General features: G+C 38.8%; 2 protein-coding genes, 1 long non-coding RNA gene and 1 pseudogene across 6 annotated transcripts; all 4 read left to right on the top strand.

Annotated features, from left to right (window-relative positions):
- Positions 1-799: 799 nt before the first annotated feature.
- Positions 800-4932, top strand: LOC145161153 (G-type lectin S-receptor-like serine/threonine-protein kinase At4g27290). Of its 2 annotated transcripts, XM_079080603.1 has the most exons (7): positions 967-2373; positions 3190-3333; positions 3448-3602; positions 3684-3894; positions 3994-4231; positions 4300-4450; positions 4519-4932. In XM_079080603.1, the coding sequence occupies exons 1-7, from the start codon at positions 1089-1091 to the stop codon at positions 4804-4806; spliced, it is 2472 nt and encodes an 823-aa protein (XP_078936729.1). In that variant the 5' UTR covers positions 967-1088; the 3' UTR covers positions 4807-4932. The 2 variants fall into 2 exon arrangements, with proteins under 2 accessions (XP_078936730.1, XP_078936729.1); XM_079080604.1 differs by lacking the exons at positions 4300-4450; positions 4519-4932 and adding an exon at positions 800-877 and having other exon boundaries at positions 3994-4232.
- A 717-nt stretch (positions 4933-5649) lies between these two features.
- LOC145158539 (G-type lectin S-receptor-like serine/threonine-protein kinase At4g27290 pseudogene) lies at positions 5650-7188 on the top strand (annotated as a pseudogene).
- A 4219-nt stretch (positions 7189-11407) lies between these two features.
- Positions 11408-11952, top strand: LOC145161151 (uncharacterized). The gene is made up of 2 exons (XR_013738401.1): positions 11408-11470; positions 11539-11952. It is a non-coding gene; the product is annotated as an uncharacterized LOC145161151 (long non-coding RNA).
- Positions 11953-12669: 717 nt separating this feature from the next.
- LOC145161150 (G-type lectin S-receptor-like serine/threonine-protein kinase At4g27290) lies at positions 12670-21847 on the top strand. 3 transcript variants are annotated; one of them, XM_079080601.1, is made up of 7 exons: positions 12670-14200; positions 14331-14488; positions 14594-14804; positions 14859-15111; positions 15199-15349; positions 15441-15479; positions 21783-21847. In XM_079080601.1, exons 1-7 carry the CDS (start codon positions 12814-12816, stop codon positions 21798-21800), a joined length of 2217 nt encoding a protein of 738 aa, XP_078936727.1. In that variant the 5' UTR covers positions 12670-12813; the 3' UTR covers positions 21801-21847. The 3 variants fall into 3 exon arrangements, with proteins under 3 accessions (XP_078936727.1, XP_078936726.1, XP_078936725.1); XM_079080600.1 differs by lacking the exon at positions 21783-21847 and having other exon boundaries at positions 14874-15111; positions 15441-16052; XM_079080599.1 differs by lacking the exon at positions 21783-21847 and having other exon boundaries at positions 15441-16052.
- The last annotated feature ends 508 nt before the right edge of the window (positions 21848-22355 follow it).

Raw genomic sequence — 22355 nt, 5'->3', positions numbered from 1 at the left:
CAGATTGGTTGCTCACGTTATCTCCATTGGGTTCGGGTAACCCTCACGTTATCTCTATTGGGTCCGGGTAACCCGCAACATATTTCGAAAGAGTAGACAAAAATCAAAAGTCTAAATTCTGAGACTTCTTGATTTTGAATTTGCTACTGATGCTCGCGGGATGCAAATTCAGAATTTGGTTTTGAATTTCGAGTTATTCTGGGGAAGGTAAAAAAACAGTCTTGGGGGTGTTTGGCTTGTCTTTTTGAGGGGCAAAAGTCATTTTTGGAAAAGATAAAAAGTAAAAGATGTTTGTTAAAAACATTTTAAAAGCTACTTTTGGATTTTGTATATAAGGAAAACTGAGTTTTTGGAAAAGTTAGGAAAACCTGACTTTTTTGTAACTTTTCCAAAAATGACTTTTGCCTTTCAAAAAGACAAGCCAAACACCCCTCAGTGCGCGGGTGCATTTAATTTTGTTTTTATTATTTGATGCGATGATTCGAAGGTATGAACATGATCTCTGACTGAATTTTGAGTTTCATGTTTCTACTTTTGTTGACAAATAAGTTGATTATTGTTTTGATGTTTCGCTCACAGCTTTTACTTGTAATTGATGTATAATGTCGGTTTGGAGTTACATATCCGATTGGTTGAATGTGACTGAGTTAAATGGAAATACTTAGTACTGAATCGGTAATAGTCAAACTTTTTATTGTTTATATATGTATGCGGTCATAAATTATCCCTTATATTGTCGGATGCAAGCAGCAATATTAATTGCTGTGGTTTGGACAGAGTATCTAAAATATTCATTTAAATAAGTTAAATTGAATCTTTCAAATTTGAACAGCTCAAATGAGATAAGATATGTTCATTCATCAGCAGATCAACACAGGTAAGAGCACGTGAACAACGATAAGCTGTGAAATCTGTAAATTTCCAAGACGCTTTCTTTAATACAAATAAATTTATTTTTTTTGGCAGGTTTTGTTCCTTTGTAATAAAATCTCAATCACAATTATGGGGTCCACGCCTGCGGTCAGCTATGGCTGCGCTCCCAACCAGACAATATTTTCCCGAGGAAGAAATAATTTAGTAAATAGTTGATGGAAGGCCTTTTCACAAGTTTATTGTGCATCGTTTCTTTATTCTTGCTCTTCTCAGGTTCTTTTTCTGTAGACAGCATATCTTCAAATCAAGGCATCAAAGATGGTGAGACCATTGTTTCAACTGGAGGAATGTATGAACTGGGCTTTTTTAGCCCCAGTAACTCAAACAATCGATACTTGGGAATATGGTTCAAGAAGATATCAACAGGTAGAGTGGTATGGATTGCAAACAGAGAGTTTCCATTACTCAATAGAACAGGCACCCTCAAAATCAACAGAAAGGGACACCTATTGCTTTCCTGCTGTGGCGATACAGTAATCTGGTCATCCAATTCCTCCGCGTTTGTCAGATATAATAACAATCCAGTGGCACAACTTTTGGATACTGGAAATTTTGTTGTAAAAGATGGTGATAATAGTAGTTCTAATAAGACAAACTTCATATGGCAAAGTTTTGATTATCCTGGTGACACCTTGCTAGCTGGAATGAAACTTGGTATGGACTTTGTAAGAGGCATAAACAGGAGCTTGACATCATGGAAAGGTCCTGATAATCCTTCTCCAGGTCAGTATGTAAGTTATATAGATACAAATGGATATCCACAAATATTATTGAGCCAAGGTGTAGTAGTAGATGTAAGATTTGGACCATGGAATGGCATCAGGTTTAGTGGTTTGCCTACTGAGATGTCAAATCCAATTTACTCTCTTGATTTTGTTGTCAACCAGAAGGAAGTATATTATAAATTCGAGCTGAAGAGTTCAATTGTTCAGATAATACATTTGAAGTGGGATGGAAGCATATCAATGTTGCATTGGAACAATCGAAGTCAGGATTGGCTTGTGTATACAAGTGGTCTGATTGATAGTTGTGGTCACTATGGAATCTGTGGTCCTTATGGAAGTTGTAACACCAACACAAATCCTCCTTGTAATTGTATGGAAGGTTTTGAACCAAAAAGCCCTGAAGAATGGAACATAGCAGACTGGTCGAATGGGTGTAAGCTCCAAATTCCTTTAGATTGCAAGGGTGGGGATGCCTTTCGGAAAGTTACTAAAATGAAATTTCCTGACACACGACATTCATGGTACAATAGGAGCATGACACTTGGCGAGTGTGAGATAGCCTGCAGGAAAAATTGCACTTGTACAGCTTATGCAAATTTGGATATCAGAAAAGGGGGGAGTGGATGCTTGCTATGGTTTGGTGAACTCATGGATCTCAAGGTCTGTGAAGAGAGTCAAGATCTTTACATAAGAATGCCTTCATCCCTACTAACAGGTACACAAATTTCTTCACAACATCATATTTTTACTCTTGGACTTTTATGCATCAGCCATTGGCTCTAGTAGAGTTGAATGATTAAATCTTGAATATAGAGGCTCAGAGTTTGTGTGGAAAGACTTAATCTGAATGTGACCATATTTGTGCAGACAAACTTGATTTTAGCACTATCCAACTCCTCTTCAATATTTAGCTTCCACTGGAGTATACCATTTTTGTAGTTTCAAAGATATAATTGTTGTTTTGCTTATTCTGTTGCACTATTCTATCATAACTTTTCATATTGGATAATTCATATTGAATCTCCTATACAATATGTAGAATTTGTTTCTAGTTAATTCAGTGCTTGCACAAGCTATTGTATCTACATTTGTTCTCTCTAATAATATATTCACCAAACTTCAAGACAAAACCCCTAGATTTGTCTTTCACTCCTTTGGCTGCTATGATATGTTAATCATGTTATCCCAAAAGACATATCATCATGTAAATCATAATATTCAAATTGAGTTTGAACATAATGCTTATGTGAGTTTAGAGAAGATGACTCCATTTGCACGTTGTTAAAGGATATTTGATCATCTACTTGATCCTCTCTCAAGATGATTGAATGAATATATTTTGTGGCTTGTGAAGGCAGACTATATGATGGAGACATTATATCAGAACTAGATAGGAGAAAACGCCATATAGGGACAAGAAAGCTAAAGAAGCCAATCCGAACTATACAGAATACTACTTATTATAGAAATGAGATTGGTTATAACTTTAGTAAGAAAATCTGTTGAATGTATTTCATTTTTGTAAATGAAGGTCTTACAGTCTCCCAACCTGGCTTCAATAGAAAGATCCAAATACTCATCATAGTCTTGTCAATTTTGGTGGTCTTAATGGGCATGTCTGTAGTAGTGTATGCTTTCAGGATTAAAAGGAAAAGGTCTTACATGAAAGGACGAGGTAAGGCAGAAAATTCACAATTCCATGCTTTAAACAGATGGATTTTTTTTTTCAGAAAAATGTAAAACAAGCAGAAAAATACACATTTCTGTTCCCATGTATATCACTTTGTAGGGCGAAGGGTACACTCCATTGATAGACATTATTCAGATGTAGAGAAGGAAGATCTAGAGCTGAATTTTTTTAGCTTATCTATAATAACCAAGGCTACCAATAACTTCTCAGTTGAGAATAAGCTTGGAGAAGGTGGCTTTGGTCCTGTTTACAAGGTAACTTTTTGCATAAAATTATAGTTTTCCCATTTAACAGAAAAAGTAAAGCTAATCATATTCCTGACTATAAATCTTTAGGGAGTGTTGGAAACAGGACAAGAAATAGCTGTGAAGCAACTTTCTAGGACTTCTGAACAAGGTTATGATGAATTCTACAATGAAGTTGTTTGTGTTGCCAAACTTCAACATCGGAATCTTGTGAAGCTTCTTGGATACTGCATGGATGGAGATGAAAGGATCCTGATTTATGAATACCTGTCTAACAAAAGCCTGGACTTACTTCTATTTGGTTCAGCTCTTTCATCATTCTATTATTTTCATTTTAAAGTAAAATTAGTCTGTTAAATCTAAATCTAAATCTATATATACGGTAATCTTGTGTTGGCAGATGAAACCAAAAGTTGTATGCTTGACTGGCCTCGACGTTTTTGCATCATCAGTGGGATTGCTAGAGGAATGCTTTATCTCCACCAAGATTCTCGCCTTCGAATCATACACAGAGACCTCAAAGCAGCCAATATTCTGTTGGATCATGACATGAACCCTAAAATATCAGATTTTGGCCTTGCTAGAGAGTTTGAAGGAAACCAGATTACAGCCAAAACGAAGAAAGTGGTTGGAACATAGTAAGTATCTGAATAATGTGCACCATGGGGTTCATTTTCTTATCTGTCATTCTTTTGGTGTTTTACAGTGGTTACATATCACCCGAATATGCACTTCATGGGCGTTTCTCTGTAAAATCAGATGTGTTTAGTTTTGGTGTTTTGGTGCTGGAGATAGTGAGTGGGAAGAAAAACAGAGAATTCTCACATGAAGATCTCAGTGATAACCTTCTTGGACATGTAAGTAAATCTCATGGATTAATTATCTTCTTTTGAAAATATTTTATTAACTTTTTGGTTTCATTCAGGCATGGAGACTGTATATAGAAGGCAAGTACCTTGACCTCATGAGTCCATCTTTACGTAAGTCATGCATTATCTCAGAGGTGAAAAGATCAATACATGTTGGGCTATTATGTGTACAAAATCATGCACAAGATAGACCAACTATGTCCTCTGTGGTTATGATGTTGGGTGGTGATGGATCGCTACCTCCACCTAAACAACCTGCTTTCTTTGCTGAAGAAGGTTCGCCTAAGCACTACACCTTTTCAGAAGTTGATGAAGCAACTATAACATTGTTAGATCCTCGGTAGGAAATAAGTATTCATATGCCAAATATTGGTGTACATTTAGCCACCATTAATGGTTTTTGTGTAATTATGTATCATGAAGTTGCATGCTTTTGTCAATAGTATCATATTTTGAGTATGCATTTTTCCTTTCATGGTGTTTAACTGTTTATAGTGACCATAACATAAAATCCTAGTTGTAATAACTTGATTGGAAAGATATACACGACTTTAAATAAAATTTCCCATTAAAGTTCCAAGAGGATTCACTCTTTTCATTTAATTTGACTAACCACCAAACATCACACATGAACTTTGGATCCTTGACATATATGTGTAAAGCATAATATTGTTAATTTGTGCCTTGTGGGATGCTAAATGTCAATAAACTTGAAGTAGTATGTGAAGGATGCATGTTAGGCAAGCATTCATATGAATCTTTACCACATGCTAAATTCAATAATCTCGTAATAATGCGACTGTCCATTAAGGCATTAAATATTTAAATAAGAAAAAAAAAAGTAAATCTTAGACTACAAATAAAGAAGTAATGCTGACCTCACACCAAGTTATCTTCTCTCCGGGAAGGGAAATAGGAATGCTCAAATTATTTTTAGCCAACCCCAATAGGAATACCTAAATGAGTAAATGCTCAAATTATTTTTATCAATGTAGCCATGTAGGTAGTAGGGCCAATGATAAACATTGCAACTTGAAAGCAATTGAATTGAAAAAGGTGTACCAAGGGTAACCGAGATATTAAGCAAAACAAATAATTTGATACGACTTCCATCGTAACTGATGTTGACGGATATATTATATATATAAAAAATTAAGAAAACAATGTATGGAAGATGGAAACTCAAAATTGGGGTGCTGAGAAAATACACCAAAAGTTGACGATTCCTATCACCGAAAATTCAAAATTGGTATATCAAGTAGGTTTGGTTTCAAGTTTCAACAACACATGATATCCACCGATCGACAAACACTTTCAGATCAGAAACACCGATGAAAGGCAATCACTACAGCTGCCTTATCTTTCTTCAGTTGCTCCACATAATTTCTGCTGAAATGGACACCATAGGTGGAAATGAGTACATAAGAGACGGTGAGACCATCATCTCAAGCGGTGAAATGTTTGAACTGGGCTTTTTTAGCCCTGGAAATTCAAAGAACCGATACTTGGGGATATGGTATTACAAGATATCTCAGACAGTTGTTTGGGTTGCCAACAGAGAAATACCACTTAACAATACATCTGGTGTGTTCAAAGTCAGTAGCCAGGGAAGTTTGCTGCTCCTCAATGGTGAAGGCCGAGACATCTGGTCATCGAATTCATCTGTATTGGTCGGGAATCTTCATCCAGTGGCACAGCTTCTAGATAATGGAAATCTTGTTGTGAGGAATGAAAGTGACATTGACCACTTAAATCTCATCTGGCAAAGTTTTGATCATCCCTGTGACCATATTTTACCAGGAATGAAATTTGGGAAGGACTTAGTCTCTGGCAGAGACATAGCATTGAGTTCATGGAAGAGTCTGGATGATCCTTCTCCAGGTCTATATGTAAATTGGATGGATACAAATGGATACCCACAGACATTTATAAGCCGGGGTTCAGTCATACAATATAGGTTTGGACCATGGAATGGTCTTAGTTTCAGTGGCTTTCCAAGAGAGATGCCTAATCCATTTTACACATATGAATTTGTTGTGAATCAGAAGGAGGTATATTTCAAATGGGAACTTATCAATAGTTCATTTCGTTCAAGGGCTTATCTAAGTCCACAAGGCCACCAGGCACGTTTGAACTGGGTTGATCCCATACAAGCTTGGATTCAATATGCGGCTATTACTGTTGATATGTGTGCACAATATGGGAAATGTGGTCCAAATGGAATATGTGACATTAACAAGTCCCCTATATGCAGTTGTATTGAGGGTTTTGAACCACTACACCCCGAAGAATGGAATATAGCAAACTGGTCGAGTGGGTGTCAACGTGAAAAGCCTTTAGACTGTATGAATAGGGATGGATTTCAGAAGATTACAGGTGTAACACTGCCAGACTCTCGAAAAACATGGTACAATGTGAGCATGAGCCTTGCAGAATGTAAAAGAGAATGCAAGAGGAATTGCTCTTGTACAGCTTATGCGAATTTGGATGTTAGAAATGGCGGAAGCGGATGTTTGCTATGGTTTGGAAATCTGATGGATATCAGAGACTTTGAGGAAAATCAAGATCTTTACATAAGAATTGCCATGACTGAGTCAACTGGCTGGAGCAAGAAAAGAAAAATCATATTGGTCCTCTTGACTTCTGTTGGCGTAGTTCTTGTTGGTCTGACATTAGCAGTACTGTATGCTTATAAGAAAAAAAATTCCCCAAGACCAGGTAATTAATGCCACCAGTTCTCATTATAATATGTCACAGCTGGAAAAACTCAAAAAAAACATACATGCGTACGTACACAAGGTTCAACTATCTACTTACTTTTGGTTTAATTTGATGTATCACTCTGCAGGTAATCTGGTACAATCCCTTGTTGATGATATTTAACCGGGTTTTCAAATGGTGGACTGTCGCCAAGGGCAAGATTGGCGGTGGTAGTAATCGGAGATGGCACAGATTTGGCATTAGACAAATTCGCACGTTCAAGTAGCTCGAATATGTATTTTCTTTGAGACAAAACAATGTCGGACCCCTGCTTAATAATTTCAACCCCCAAAAAATAAGATAACGACCCCAAATCTTGTAGAGCAAAAATGCGACTAAGATGCTGAACAACCCGGTCGATATCAGCGGTACTATTTCCTGTGAGAATAATGTCATCAACATAAACAAGCATATACAAGAGAACACCGTTAGAGGAGTATATAAACAGCGAAGGATCCGTTTTAGATCCACGAAAACCAAGAGCATGAAGTGCAGTTGACAACCGATGAAACCATGCTCGGGGAGCTTGCTTAAGTCCATAGAGAGACTTGTGGAGAAGACAAACATGATCAGGTTTGTCCGGATCAACAAAACCCGGTGGTTGTTGCAAGTAGACTGTCTATGTGAGATCGCCATGTAAGAAGGCATTTTGAACATCAAGTTGTCGTAAGGGCCAACTGTGTGAGACTGCCAAGGATAGAACCACCCGAATTGTAGTCGCTTTGACAACGGGACTAAAAGTCTCATGATAATCAAGACCATGTTGCTGACGATAACCTTTTGCAACAAGACGCGCTTTGTAACGTGTAATTGCCCCAGTTGGATCACGTTTGAGCTTATAGACCCATTTACAACCAACAACATTAGCATTCGATGGAGGAGGAACTAAGGACCAGGTGTTGTTGCGCTGAAGAGCAGAATACTCATCGGCCATGGCCTGACGCCATTGAGGCGATTTGTTAGCAACGTTAAAGGTGGCTGGTTCGGTAGGAACAGTAGTAGTATGATAGGAGGCCGGACTATATGGTTGAGAGGGTTTAGGATTAGGACGCAAATTAGAGGGACGAGGACGAGGTAGAGAGGAGGAACTGTCGGGTTGGGAGGTAGAATGTGCTAGTTGAGATGTGGTGTTTTCTGGTTGAGAGGTGGTGGTAGTTTTAGGGCGTCGAGCAAAGGTATAAAGGAGAGGCGGAAGAGGAGGTTCATGTGGAGATATAGGGGAAGAAGATGATGCGGGAGATGGTGTAGGTGATGTAGGAGGTGTAGGGGATGTATTGAAAGGAGATGGTGTAGGTGATATAGGAGGTGGAGGGGATGTATTGGAAGGAGATGGTGTAGGTGACGTAGGAGGTGTAGGGGATGTATTGGAAGGAGTTGATATGTCAGGTACAGGATTAGGATAAGAGGATGTATAAGGATCAAAGGAAGATGTGGGTGGAGATGATGGGCTGATTTGGTAAGGGAATAATTGTTCATGAAAACGAACATGACGAGCGATATAAAGGCGTTCGGAAAGAGGGTCAAAGCACCGATAACCATGGTGGGAGGTGCTATATCCAAGAAAAATGCACGGAAGAGATCTGAAATCCATTTTATGCTTGTTATACGGACGGAGATGTGGATAACATCGACAACCAAACACACGAAGAAAGGAAAAATCAGGTTTGTGTTTGAAAACATGTTCGAAAGGTGAGATATTGGAGTTGGTTCTAGAAGGCATACGATTTATGAGATAGACGGCTGTGTCAAAAGCATAATGCCAAAACCGTTGTGGAACACCGGATTGAGCAAGAAGAGTGAGGCCGGTTTCGACCACATGACGGTGACGACGCTCAACAACGCCATTCTGTTCACTGGTGTGAGGACAAGACAAGCGATGAGTAATGCCGAGAGATGAGAAAAACTTAGAGAGGTTTCGAAATTCACCTCCCCAATCAGTTTGAACAGATTTTAGTTTGGTTTGAAATTGTCGTTCTACTGTAAGAAGAAACTGTTGGAAAGTACTAAAGACATCAGATTTGGATTTTAAGGGAAAAATCCACATAAAACTAGAAAAATGATCAACACATAGTAAGAAATATCGATGGTCTTCAAAAGAAGTAACAGGGGCTGGTCCCTAAACATCACAAAAGAGTAAATCTAAAATATGAGAACTTTTATAATTAGAAGATGATAGATGAAGTTTTGAAGATTTTCCAATAGAACAAGAATCACAAGGTGAATTGACAAAATTGTTTGATAAAGGTAAACTATATCTAGAAATCATTGACTTCAACAGCTGCGGATGGGGATGTCCAAGTCGTTGATGCCAAGTGACGGAAGAAGCACGAGTAGCGGAGAAAGCAACTTTAGACGAGGTAGACTGCAACTGCGGAAGGTGGAAGGAGTAAAGGCCGCCACTACTTGGACCCATGAGGAGGGTAGTGTGAGTATTCTCGTCCTTCACAGCAAAAAAGGAAGTGTGAAATTCAAAATAAACATTATTATCATCGCAAAATTTTTGAACAGAAAGAAGGTTTTGTTTGATTTCTGGAACATGAATTTGTGAGAGATGAAAAGTTTTATTAGGAGAATAGAGTTTAGAGGAGCCAATATGGAGAATGGGTAAACCTTTACCGTTGCCAACATGTAAGCTGTCATGGCCATGGTATGCCTCGGAGTGATCAAAGCTCGAGAGATCGGATGCAACATGATGACTAGACCCAGTATCAGTGACCCAGGTAGAGGAGGCCCGGGATCGATAATCTGCAAAATTAGCGGATGGTTGTTGTTGTCTCACACGTATGGTGGAGGGATCTCGATTAGGGCATTGAGACGGAACATGCCCAATACCGCACCTGTTACATGTACCATACACAGTATTTTGATTAGATGCCCAACTAAATTGGTTTCTATTACCTCCTCCTTGTGGACGATTGTTGTAGCTGCCACGCCCACGGTTGTTTGTTGATCGGCTGTTGCGATTGTTTCCTGATCGATTTGTGTAAAAAGCTTGGGCTGATGTTGAATTAGTTGGCTGGAGCTGTAACCCCAGCTGTTGTGCAAGCTTTTGAACAGCTTGGATTGCTTCATCTTGTGATAGAGACGAACCAGCAGCCATGGAACCGGGCTGTCTAGTGGTGGTTGTGAACGCTTGGGCTGGTGGCATCACTGTGGAGGTCTTTGTAATCATGTAGTCATGGTCGGACAGTAGACCATGAAGTTCAGCAAAGGCTGTTGGAGACTGTCTTGCTAAAAGGGTAGATTTCAAGCCATTGTATTCTTCTCTTAAGCCAGAGATAACCAGCATGACAAGGTCCTTTTCTTTAACTGGTTCGCCAATATTAGCAAGAGCATTAGAATACTCTTGTGCACGGGTTAAGTAAGCAGATGAGGACTCATCTTCTTTCATTGTGATTTTCAGAAGTTGGGTTTTAAGAGTATATTCACGAGAAGAAGTATGAGGAGCATAAGCACTTTCTAAAGACAGCCAAAGATCACGTGATGTATTACCTTGAACATGCTGAAAAGACGTCTCAGAGATGGTGGACAGAATAAGCATTCGAACATGCGCATCATTAGAGACCCATGTATTGTAACAAGGGTTAGTAGTAGATGTGGATGTGGTCATGGTGTCGCCTTCTTTTCCTGTAGGGGTGGTGGACACGATGGTGGCTGGTGGGCACTGTATGGTGCCATCAACATACCCGAACAGGTTGTTTGTAACCAGAAAGGGCTGTAACATAGTTTTCCAGTAGCCATAGTTGTTTGGGGACAAAGTAAAGGCAAATTTATGAGAGTTGTGGGCTGTTTTCTCTGCAGTAGTGAATGCTGTGAGAGGCGCCATTGTATTGGCTAATGTCAATGTGTACTGATCGACAAGAGAAAAGAGGAAGAAAGAGTAGAAACAGGTGCAGGTTGATGTGGATGATTGTAGCTGTCTAGTGCGGTTGATGATCTTGAGGGCTGCTGTGGCGCCAATTTTAGGGTTAGGGAATAGCGGCTCTGATACCAAGTTAAATTGGTAAAACGTGAATTGTATATCTTCTCAGAATGTCACGATTACATAAGTATTAATAATAGATATACTTACACTATGATCCCTCTAGAATATAAACATGTAATTAATGCCTAATATATATAACATTTGTCTAATACTCTGTAAAATCAGATGTGTTTAGTTTTGGTGTTTTGGTGCTGGAGATAGTGAGTGGGAAGAAAAACAGAAAATTCTCACATGAAAATCTCAGTGATAACCTTCTTGGACATGTAAGTAAATCTCATGGATTAATTATCTTCTTTTGAAAATATTTTATTAACTTTTTGGTTTCATTCAGGCATGGAGACTGTATATAGAAGGCAAGTACCTTGACCTCATGAGTCCATCTTTACGTAAGTCATGCATTATCTCAGAGGTGAAAAGATCAATACATGTTGGGCTATTATGTGTACAAAATCATGCACAAGATAGACCAACTATGTCCTCTGTGGTTATGATGTTGGGTGGTGATGGATCGCTACCTCCACCTAAACAACCTGCTTTCTTTGCTGAAGAAGGTTCGCCTAAGCACTACACCTTTTCAGAAGTTGATGAAGCAACTATAACATTGTTAGATCCTCGGTAGGAAATAAGTATTCATATGCCAAATATTGGTGTACATTTAGCCACCATTAATGGTTTTTGTGTAATTATGTATCATGAAGTTGCATGCTTTTGTCAATAGTATCATATTTTGAGTATGCATTTTTCCTTTCATGGTGTTTAACTGTTTATAGTGACCATAACATAAAATCCTAGTTGTAATAACTTGATTGGAAAGATATACACGACTTTAAATAAAATTTCCCATTAAAGTTCCAAGAGGATTCACTCTTTTCATTTAATTTGACTAACCACCAAACATCACACATGAACTTTGGATCCTTGACATATATGTGTAAAGCATAATATTGTTAATTTGTGCCTTGTGGGATGCTAAATGTCAATAAACTTGAAGTAGTATGTGAAGGATGCATGTTAGGCAAGCATTCATATGAATCTTTACCACATGCTAAATTCAATAATCTCGTAATAATGCGACTGTCCATTAAGGCATTAAATATTTAAATAAGAAAAAAAAAAGTAAATCTTAGACTACAAATAAAGAAGTAATGCTGACCTCACACCAAGTTATCTTCTCTCCGGGAAGGGAAATAGGAATGCTCAAATTATTTTTAGCCAACCCCAATAGGAATACCTAAATGAGTAAATGCTCAAATTATTTTTATCAATGTAGCCATGTAGGTAGTAGGGCCAATGATAAACATTGCAACTTGAAAGCAATTGAATTGAAAAAGGTGTACCAAGGGTAACCGAGATATTAAGCAAAACAAATAATTTGATACGACTTCCATCGTAACTGATGTTGACGGATATATTATATATATAAAAAATTAAGAAAACAATGTATGGAAGATGGAAACTCAAAATTGGGGTGCTGAGAAAATACACCAAAAGTTGACGATTCCTATCACCGAAAATTCAAAATTGGTATATCAAGTAGGTTTGGTTTCAAGTTTCAACAACACATGATATCCACCGATCGACAAACACTTTCAGATCAGAAACACCGATGAAAGGCAATCACTACAGCTGCCTTATCTTTCTTCAGTTGCTCCACATAATTTCTGCTGAAATGGACACCATAGGTGGAAATGAGTACATAAGAGACGGTGAGACCATCATCTCAAGCGGTGAAATGTTTGAACTGGGCTTTTTTAGCCCTGGAAATTCAAAGAACCGATACTTGGGGATATGGTATTACAAGATATCTCAGACAGTTGTTTGGGTTGCCAACAGAGAAATACCACTTAACAATACATCTGGTGTGTTCAAAGTCAGTAGCCAGGGAAGTTTGCTGCTCCTCAATGGTGAAGGCCGAGACATCTGGTCATCGAATTCATCTGTATTGGTCGGGAATCTTCATCCAGTGGCACAGCTTCTAGATAATGGAAATCTTGTTGTGAGGAATGAAAGTGACATTGACCACTTAAATCTCATCTGGCAAAGTTTTGATCATCCCTGTGACCATATTTTACCAGGAATGAAATTTGGGAAGGACTTAGTCTCTGGCAGAGACATAGCATTGAGTTCATGGAAGAGTCTGGATGATCCTTCTCCAGGTCTATATGTAAATTGGATGGATACAAATGGATACCCACAGACATTTATAAGCCGGGGTTCAGTCATACAATATAGGTTTGGACCATGGAATGGTCTTAGTTTCAGTGGCTTTCCAAGAGAGATGCCTAATCCATTTTACACATATGAATTTGTTGTGAATCAGAAGGAGGTATATTTCAAATGGGAACTTATCAATAGTTCATTTCGTTCAAGGGCTTATCTAAGTCCACAAGGCCACCAGGCACGTTTGAACTGGGTTGATCCCATACAAGCTTGGATTCAATATGCGGCTATTACTGTTGATATGTGTGCACAATATGGGAAATGTGGTCCAAATGGAATATGTGACATTAACAAGTCCCCTATATGCAGTTGTATTGAGGGTTTTGAACCACTACACCCCGAAGAATGGAATATAGCAAACTGGTCGAGTGGGTGTCAACGTGAAAAGCCTTTAGACTGTATGAATAGGGATGGATTTCAGAAGATTACAGGTGTAACACTGCCAGACTCTCGAAAAACATGGTACAATGTGAGCATGAGCCTTGCAGAATGTAAAAGAGAATGCAAGAGGAATTGCTCTTGTACAGCTTATGCGAATTTGGATGTTAGAAATGGCGGAAGCGGATGTTTGCTATGGTTTGGAAATCTGATGGATATCAGAGACTTTGAGGAAAATCAAGATCTTTACATAAGAATTGCCATGACTGAGTCAACTGGCTGGAGCAAGAAAAGAAAAATCATATTGGTCCTCTTGACTTCTGTTGGCGTAGTTCTTGTTGGTCTGACATTAGCAGTACTGTATGCTTATAAGAAAAAAAATTCCCCAAGACCAGGTAATTAATGCCACCAGTTCTCATTATAATATGTCACAGCTGGAAAAACTCAAAAAAAACATACATGCGTACGTACACAAGGTTCAACTATCTACTTACTTTTGGTTTAATTTGATGTATCACTCTGCAGGTAATCTGGTACAATCCCTTGTTGATGATTATACAGACGGGAGCCAGAATAAAGATGTAGAGCTACTATCGTTTAGCTTGGCTAAAATAGCAAAATATACAAATCACTTCTCAGTCAGCAATAAGCTTGGAGAAGGTGGTTTTGGTCCAGTTTACAAGGTAAAATACTTATACATGGCTGTCTTGTGCACACTAGAGTGTTGTTCCTTAATTAGATTTGAACTAGGATCTTGATTGTTTATTACTAACTCAAAGATTTATTAGGGTGTGATGGAAGATGGACGGGAGATAGCTGTGAAGCGGCTATCAGAAACTTCTACACAGGGATTTGATGAGTTTGAAAATGAAGTTAGATTTGTTGCCAGACTTCAGCATCGAAATCTAGTGAAGCTTTTCGGATACTGTGCTCAAGGAAATGAAATCATGTTGATTTATGAATACATGCCTAACAGAAGCCTAGACACATTTTTATTTGGTATTACATGATTTAAAATTTCCATCAAATACAGGCTTACTACTAATTGACTAGTTGTTCTCTCCTCAGATGAAACCAGACATTTAATGCTTGATTGGCCACTGCGTTTCCATATAATCCAAGGGATCTCTCGGGGGCTTCTATATTTGCATCAAGATTCTCGACTTCGCATTATACATAGAGATCTGAAAGCCAGCAATATTTTGTTGGACAATGATATGAACCCAAAGATCTCTGATTTTGGCCTTGCTAGAAGGTTTAAGGGATACGAGACCGGAGCTAAGACAAAGAATGTGGTTGGAACTTAGTAAGAATTAATAAACCTGATTTGTATCTTGGACTCGGTAAAGAAATATATTTTCTTTCTCTATTAATTTATCAAATCCTGCTGCAGCGGTTATATCTCCCCTGAGTATGCAGTGCATGGGTTCTTCTCGATAAAATCAGATGTATTCAGCTTTGGAGTATTGGTGCTTGAAATAGTTAGTGGAATGAAGAATCGAGGATTCTCCCATCACGAGCACTGTGATAATCTTCTTGGACATGTAAGTTTTGGAACATAAATCCTTCTATAGGTGCTAAAAACTGTTCTTTGCTATGCTTTTAATTTCCTTTTTATGCCATGGTATACATTAGGCATGGAGACTCTATAAAGATGACAAGACCCTTGAACTGGTTAGTGAATCCCTACGCAAATCATGCATCGTTTCTGAAGTACTACGGTGTGTACACATTGGTTTATTATGTGTTCAAAATCATGTTGAAGATAGGCCAACAATGTCATTTGTGGTTCTGATGTTTGGTAACGAGGGTATGTTGCCTCCACCTAAACAACCTGCATTTTTCTCCGAGCTTGAACCAAATTCTACTTCATCCAAACCAGGATCAGTTTCGGTTAATGAAGTAACAATTACATCATTAGATGCCCGGTAGAATCATGGATTTTCATTTCTTTACATGTCCATAAACACATAGAGTACTTCAATTTTGAAGCTGTAACCCAGATACATTGGATGTTGATCATCTGTAGACATCTCCATGATTATCCGGTCTCTTATGAGTAATTTCAAATTCCTTGTAAGCTCATTCATTATATCTATAAAATTTTGTGAAATAAAACCTACAATCCAACACAAATTTGCAATCATGGTGCCAACAATCACCAAGCTACCACAAAATAGGGGTATTACCGCGGATTCTTACCGATGGATAAAAATATCCATCAGAAATACTCATAGGTTTCCTACAGACAATATTTCAATTTTCAATTTTTCTGGTGACCGTTCCTGACAGTTTAAGATGGATTAGGTTCTATAGGTGATAAGTTTAGGATGGATTAGGTCTCTTATGTATCCCTATTTATATGAGGTTTAACCTCACTATTTATCAATGAAACATTTTATTATATAACATTGTATCAGAGCTCTAGGTTAAAATCCTACTGCTGACCACAACCCGCTACCGCCGCCCTCCACGTCCGACGACATTCTCTCATAATCGTCGGAAGTGACTTCATTATGCTTCATATTCCCTTCGTTTGTTTTTTTTTTTCTCCTCCTAAATAATAAAGCAGCAGCTGGCACCAAACTAGAGATCGACTTCTTCTACTGCCTCGTTTGCTTATGTCTCATCGTCGGATGGCTCCTGCCTCTAAGCTTTCAGCCTTCTCCTTAACCTGCCTCTATTTAAGATCTATTTTCTGAGTCAGTCAGAATAGGCTCCGTCCGCCACAGCTCGAGCCCTCTTTCTTTCTAGCTGCTTTTCTTTGGACTCCTCTACCGCCGACTTGATGATCGTCGCCGCCGCTGCTCCTCTCTTTTTATACAAAGTAACCGTCGCTGGTTGTTGCTTCTTCTCTCTCCTTCTCCTTCTCCAACGAGCGGTTGTTGTTAGCCGTCATCGTTAGAGCTCTGTCACCGTCGTTGCCGTTGTCTTCATTTATGTTATGTTTTATGTTTTCGTTTTTGTTTTTCTAGTTTAATCGTCCCTTCCGATCGAATTGCGGGGGGATGTTAGTGATTAGGGTTAGGCCCAAGCCCTTTAGGGTTTAGATTAGGTCTCTTATGTATCCCTATTTATATGAGGTTTAACCTCACTATTTATCAATGAAACATTTTATTATATAACATTGGGAAATTCTTTTTTCTAGAATGTGATTTGGAACCGGTGATCCGAATGAATTGCAATTTCAAAGGATAACTATATGGGTCCGACTCTATATTTTCTAGGGTTTACAGTTATAAGTATTAGTAGCTAGGGATTCCAATGAATCACTTTTGAAAATAGTCAAGTAATAGAAGAATTATCCGGTTTTAGCTCATGGACATAATCACATATGTCACATTCAGCGAACCACATCAATTCTCTATGCTGTTTTATAGCTTTCTTTGCTTGCTACTTAATAAGTGGTATTAGAGTTGCGATTATTCGAGTGGCTAGATCTGTTGTTGCTGAAGGGATGTTGTATAACAAGTTTAATTTGAAAAAATTCAATGGAACGAATGACTTCACGTTGTAGAAGGTGAAGAAGAAGGCTCTTCTAGTTCAACGTGGTTGTGCGACATTGGAAAGAGAAAAGAAATTGTCGAAGGATATGATGGAATATGTGAAGTCAAATATTTTAGAAAAAGCGCATATGTAACACCCGGTTTTGAAAGTGTTTGATTGTGTCTTCGGAGGCCAAGGGTATAAGCGTAATTTGACGATTTGGTCTGTTATGAGTCTTGGGTTTTATTCGAAAGGTTTTGAAGCTTGGGGTATAGCTACGAGCGTAGGGCTTCTCGTCCCCTTTCTGTGGTAATAAAGTTCGTCGGAAATGGACTTAGAATAAGGAAGTTATGGTACTTTGAAGGTCTTGGCAAAATTAGCCCCTAATGGAAATACTTGGCAGATCAGCCTCATGCATGCAAGAAGGCGTGCACGTGTTCAGCTGGGTACGCCCAACGTAAGCTGGGGTACGCCCAACGTATGAAGGAGGTTGGTCGCGGGTAGTCATTGAGTACGCCGGGCGTACAAAGGGGTACGCGAGGCGTAATCTCTTCAGACCAAACCCTAATTCCTCTACTTGTGCCCTATATAAGCCACATTATATCCTTCCCTCGGTCATTTTAGATCAGCCTCCACCCCTTTTCACGACCATGAAACCCTAAATGACCTTGGATGAAGCTTGGAGCTTGAAAGAAGACTTTTAGTGTGTGTGTGTGTGCAAGAAGAGAAGGTGGTGTTCAAGTGTTGATCATGGAAGGGAGCTTGTAGATCCAGAAAGTCCTCATATTTTGCAACCCATTGGAGGTAAAAAGCTCTGATCTTGACTTTCCATTTCATAGATCCTCTTTTGGGTTGGTTTTTGGCCATTTTAGCCTTTTGCTTGGTCTTGGTGAGCTAGGGTCGTTTTAGGCGACTCAAACTTGTAGATCTGGACATTCTAAGGTCCCATCTCTCATAAAGGTGCAAGCTTTGTGAAGTGTTTGAGTCCAAGCATGAGTTAAGACCATCCATTAAGCTCTTTTGAGCTCTAGAGTCCCATTAAGCTATGCATGTTAGTAAAGTTGCCAACTTTACTTGAAAAGTCACCTATAGAAGTCAGACTGGAGAGTTGGAGCAAGGGCTGAAGTGATTAACTGCTTATTTGGAGAGGGTTGGACTTTAGAGGAGTACGATGGGCGTACGTCTGGTACGCTGCGCGTACTGGCCCAAAGTGGTGTACGTTGGGCGTACCATCTGAGTACGCAGGACATACTCGGCCTGGTTGACTCACTTTGTCTTGTTGACCTTTTTCGGCCTTGGACCAAGGACCAGGAGTTGGTTAGGGAAGCCCATGTAGTATTTCAGGCCTTTTTGGAGATTGGGCCTTCTTGGGTTAGGTTCAAGATAGATTTGGGCCTTATTGGGCCTTGTGGGTCATTTCGGATTCGAGATTTCTTATGAGCTTGTAAGTACATGGATTTAGTTGGGCTAGCCATGGACATGTATAATGATTCAGAAAAAGTAAATGGGCTTTAGGGAAAGGTCCATGTATGTGACAACCATCACTTTCTGGTCTGGTCAAAGTCAAAGAAAGTCAACAAGTCAAACTGGTCAACTCGTCTAGTACTAATATGATTAGGGATTTCTTTATGGTTACTAATGTATGACTCTAAACCTTAAATGCAAAGTAACACTTGAAAGTTTCAAATGTTCAAAATTCTAAACCCTAATCAGAAGGAGGGAAGTAACAACTCTATAAAACACTATCACGTGCCCTTCGGGGGTGTATAACACTCAAAATGGGATGTAACTAAGCCTACGGTCTTTGAACTACGAAGAAAAACATTAATAAAGGCTCCCGACAAAGTCTCTCTCAATCTCTCCATTGTATCTATCTCTCTCCCAAATCTCTCCAAGTATGTGAAATCTCTCCCAAATCTCTCCAAGTATGTGAAATCTCTCCCAAATCTCTCCAAGTATGTGAAATCTCTCCCAAATCTCTCCAAGTATGTGAAATCTCTCCCAAATCTCTTCAAGTATGTGAAATCTCTCCCAAATCTCTCCAAGCATGTGAAATCTCTCCCAAATCTCTCCAAGTATGTGAAATCCCAAATCTCTCCAAGCATGTGAAATCTCTCTCAAATCTCTCCAAGTATGTGAAATCCCAAATCTCTCCAAGCATGTGAAATCTCTCTCAAATCTCTCCAAGTATGTGAAATCTCTCCCAAATCTCTCCAAGAATGTGAAATCTCTCCCAAATCTCTCTATGTACATTCCTCAGTCGAAAACAACCCAAAACCAAAAGAGAAAACCCTCTTGGTCCGGAACCCTCTTGGCGGAACCCTCTTGGTCCGGAACCCTCTTGGCCCGGAACCCTCTTGGTCCGAGTTCGGAACCCTCTTGGTCCGGAACCCTCTTAGTCCGGAACCGGACAATTTCGCATCTCCCTCAGCTTCGGACTCCTTCACTCCGGAGTACTCTTCCCTCGCACGTCTCGGAAGACCTCGCTCCGGAACCCTCGCAGGTTCGCTTCCTTCTCCCGGTTTTCGACCACTTTTGCATTTTAAGCTTGTTTTTCATGATTTTCGCGTGGGATTTCACCCAAACTTATATATTGACATATAAGACCATATATATTCATATTTTAATCACATTTTGGGGGAAATCTCAACTTAAGGACAATATCTAGTGGGTGAGATATTGAGTTAGAGTGTTGATTTTTCCATGAAGTGTGACTTAAGCTAACCCCCATACCCACATAGGACAACCCTCAGTCACTATTCATCCATACCTAGTCAACTATTTGTCCTCTCACACCTCTCCTCCAGCTGGTAACTTGATCAAAAGTTGGAAACCCCCATCTCTCCTTCCATTTTACACACTCTCTCACCAAGAAACAAACACTTCTCTCTCATTTCCCTCTCTAAGAACTCGAGACTCCAAGGCTGCCTTTGAGCTTCTCACCCTCATTCAGTAAGTATTCTCATCCTACATTGAACATTCTTCACTCCTTCACTCAGATTATGAATCTCTCGTAACAAATGTCACCATAATTGTTCTTAGATCTTCAACTCTCCAAGCTCCTATCAAGTGTTCTTGACTTGGAAATCCTTTCTCTTCAGCATACATCTAAGGAAATCACTCAATGTGAGTTCATACCCCTACATTTTCATGTTTTCTTCTAGTTTTAAGGGGGGGGGGGGGGGGATACAAGTTAATACATCAAAAACTTAACTAAGCTCAAACCACAGCTTTCATCAAAAAAGTTGAGTCCCATTCACGGACTGTTTTGACTATCTTAAACTTAATATCTTTCAAAACTGTTTTATATGAAAGTAGTTCAGGTTTATACCTTTCTAATGACTACTTGCACATCTCCATACGATGTTTCTACAATTTATGGTGATTTTTATAAAACTGTCTAGCAATTCAGAAACAATCAGGACCAGTCTGTGAATATGAGCATTTTCACACAAGTTAGAGACTTCTAAAAATCATAAAAAAATTTATGAATAAACTAGACACAATCACTAAACTCTCCGAGTTTACGGATTTAGTTTTCGGCTTCGTATGATTTTTCTATGATTTTTCTAAAAGAGTGCAGAAATGTTAAAAACTAGTTAACAGCTTACAATTTCCAAAACACTTTGTAACATGTTGAGCAAAGTGTTTATCCTTGATGACTTTATAATTTACATGTGTTTTCTGTTGAGTTACACTTAAATAACAGAAATTACTCACTGAATTGTAAGAGTCCTTTATCATTACAAGTATACAAGAGGAAATATAAGGAGTATAGTTTATGGATTGTACTTCTCAAACATACTACATAAAAATGGGATTTATTTCCACCACACAAAAGGTTTTACACTCAAACCACACGTAAACTCGTTAACGTAAGTTGTGAGACAATTCTTCAATTGTACTCTTAGAGTACGGGTCAAAAAAATTCCTGTAAGTTATAACCAAAATCTCTTGTAGGGAGAGCGTGATAATTGTATATAGATCTATATTGGGATTGACACCCCACACCTTGCTGCTAGCTACAGTGGGACCTACAAGTCTACGGGTGACAAAAGTCATAGGATCTTGACGTCTGAAAACCGTTGTAGCAGGTTCATTCTAGTTATAGTATGGTTATAACGACTCACATAGGGAGTTAACAACATTTCAAGTTTACGGGAAAATGCTACTTTACAAAAAGGGGTTTTATCTATCTAAAACTGCATACTCTCAGTCTTGGGATTTAAGACTACACGACTTTATATAAGGAAAACATTGGATTTTTCTTGGATACACATTACAATTACAAACACATTATAAGTACAAAATACGCACATATTCTCGGTCTTGGGATTTAAGGCTACATAACATTGTATAAGGAAAATATTGGATTTTTCTTGAGTATTTATTTACATTTACAAACAAAGGTTTTTCCAACATTTCATCCAAAAGCTTATGAAGTCACCAACTTAATTGTTGACACTCTTTCAAAACTACTTGTATTCTCAGGAAATCAACAGCTTTTGAGGATGGGACATTAAATCGTCAAACATTTCATTTTGTCATCATAGTGTAATTGATTGTGAAACATGTAAACTCATACTACGATGTAACTTTTTCAATTATAATTATGATGGTTGTATTTACTATGAGCACTATTATACTCGTTGTTGTGATACTATACATGAAGTCATTCCCACCCCCGGACGTTTCCGCCATCCTTGGTTTGGGGGTGTGACAATGTAAGGGTTTGGGCCTAATTTGGAAAATTGGGCCATTAGTGGGCCATTTGTGTGCCTTTATGGATTTTGGAGTTTTGGACTTGATTGGTTTTGGACTTGGGCCTTAGTTAAGTATCTTTTGGGCCATGGGTAAAATGGTTATTTTTACCCCAAGTATGGAATTCTGGACCATGGTATAGAACCCAATTGTTAATTGGGTGTTATTTTGATATTGGCAGTTCGGGATCTGTCATCCAGCAGCTAGAGTTTTATCCGCGGGACTTAAATAGTGCGAGGTGAGTTACCTTCTGGTAGAAGTGGGTCTAAGGCCACAATGTCGACCCACTAGTACGAGTTGTTT

This window comes from Lactuca virosa, chromosome 2 (assembly GCF_052849685.1).
Source record: "Lactuca virosa cultivar CGN04683 chromosome 2, Lactuca_virosa_CGN04683_v6, whole genome shotgun sequence".
In the NCBI taxonomy this organism is placed as follows: Eukaryota; Viridiplantae; Streptophyta; class Magnoliopsida; order Asterales; family Asteraceae; genus Lactuca; species Lactuca virosa.
The sequence above is the reverse complement of the archived record's forward strand: the minus strand, read 5'-3'. Positions and strand labels throughout refer to the sequence as shown.

Coding starts and splice junctions, on each gene's coding strand:
- LOC145161153 (XM_079080603.1), top strand. CDS start 1,089: ATGGAAGGCCTTTTCACAAGTTTATTGTGCATCGTTTCTTTATTCTTG. Junction 3,334..3,447: donor GTCTTACATGAAAGGACGAG/GTAAGGCAGAAA, acceptor ATCACTTTGTAG/GGCGAAGGGTACACTCCATT. Junction 3,895..3,993: donor CCTGGACTTACTTCTATTTG/GTTCAGCTCTTT, acceptor TTGTGTTGGCAG/ATGAAACCAAAAGTTGTATG.
- LOC145161150 (XM_079080599.1), top strand. CDS start 12,814: ATGAAAGGCAATCACTACAGCTGCCTTATCTTTCTTCAGTTGCTCCAC. Junction 14,201..14,330: donor AAAAAATTCCCCAAGACCAG/GTAATTAATGCC, acceptor ATCACTCTGCAG/GTAATCTGGTACAATCCCTT. Junction 14,489..14,593: donor GTTTTGGTCCAGTTTACAAG/GTAAAATACTTA, acceptor AAGATTTATTAG/GGTGTGATGGAAGATGGACG.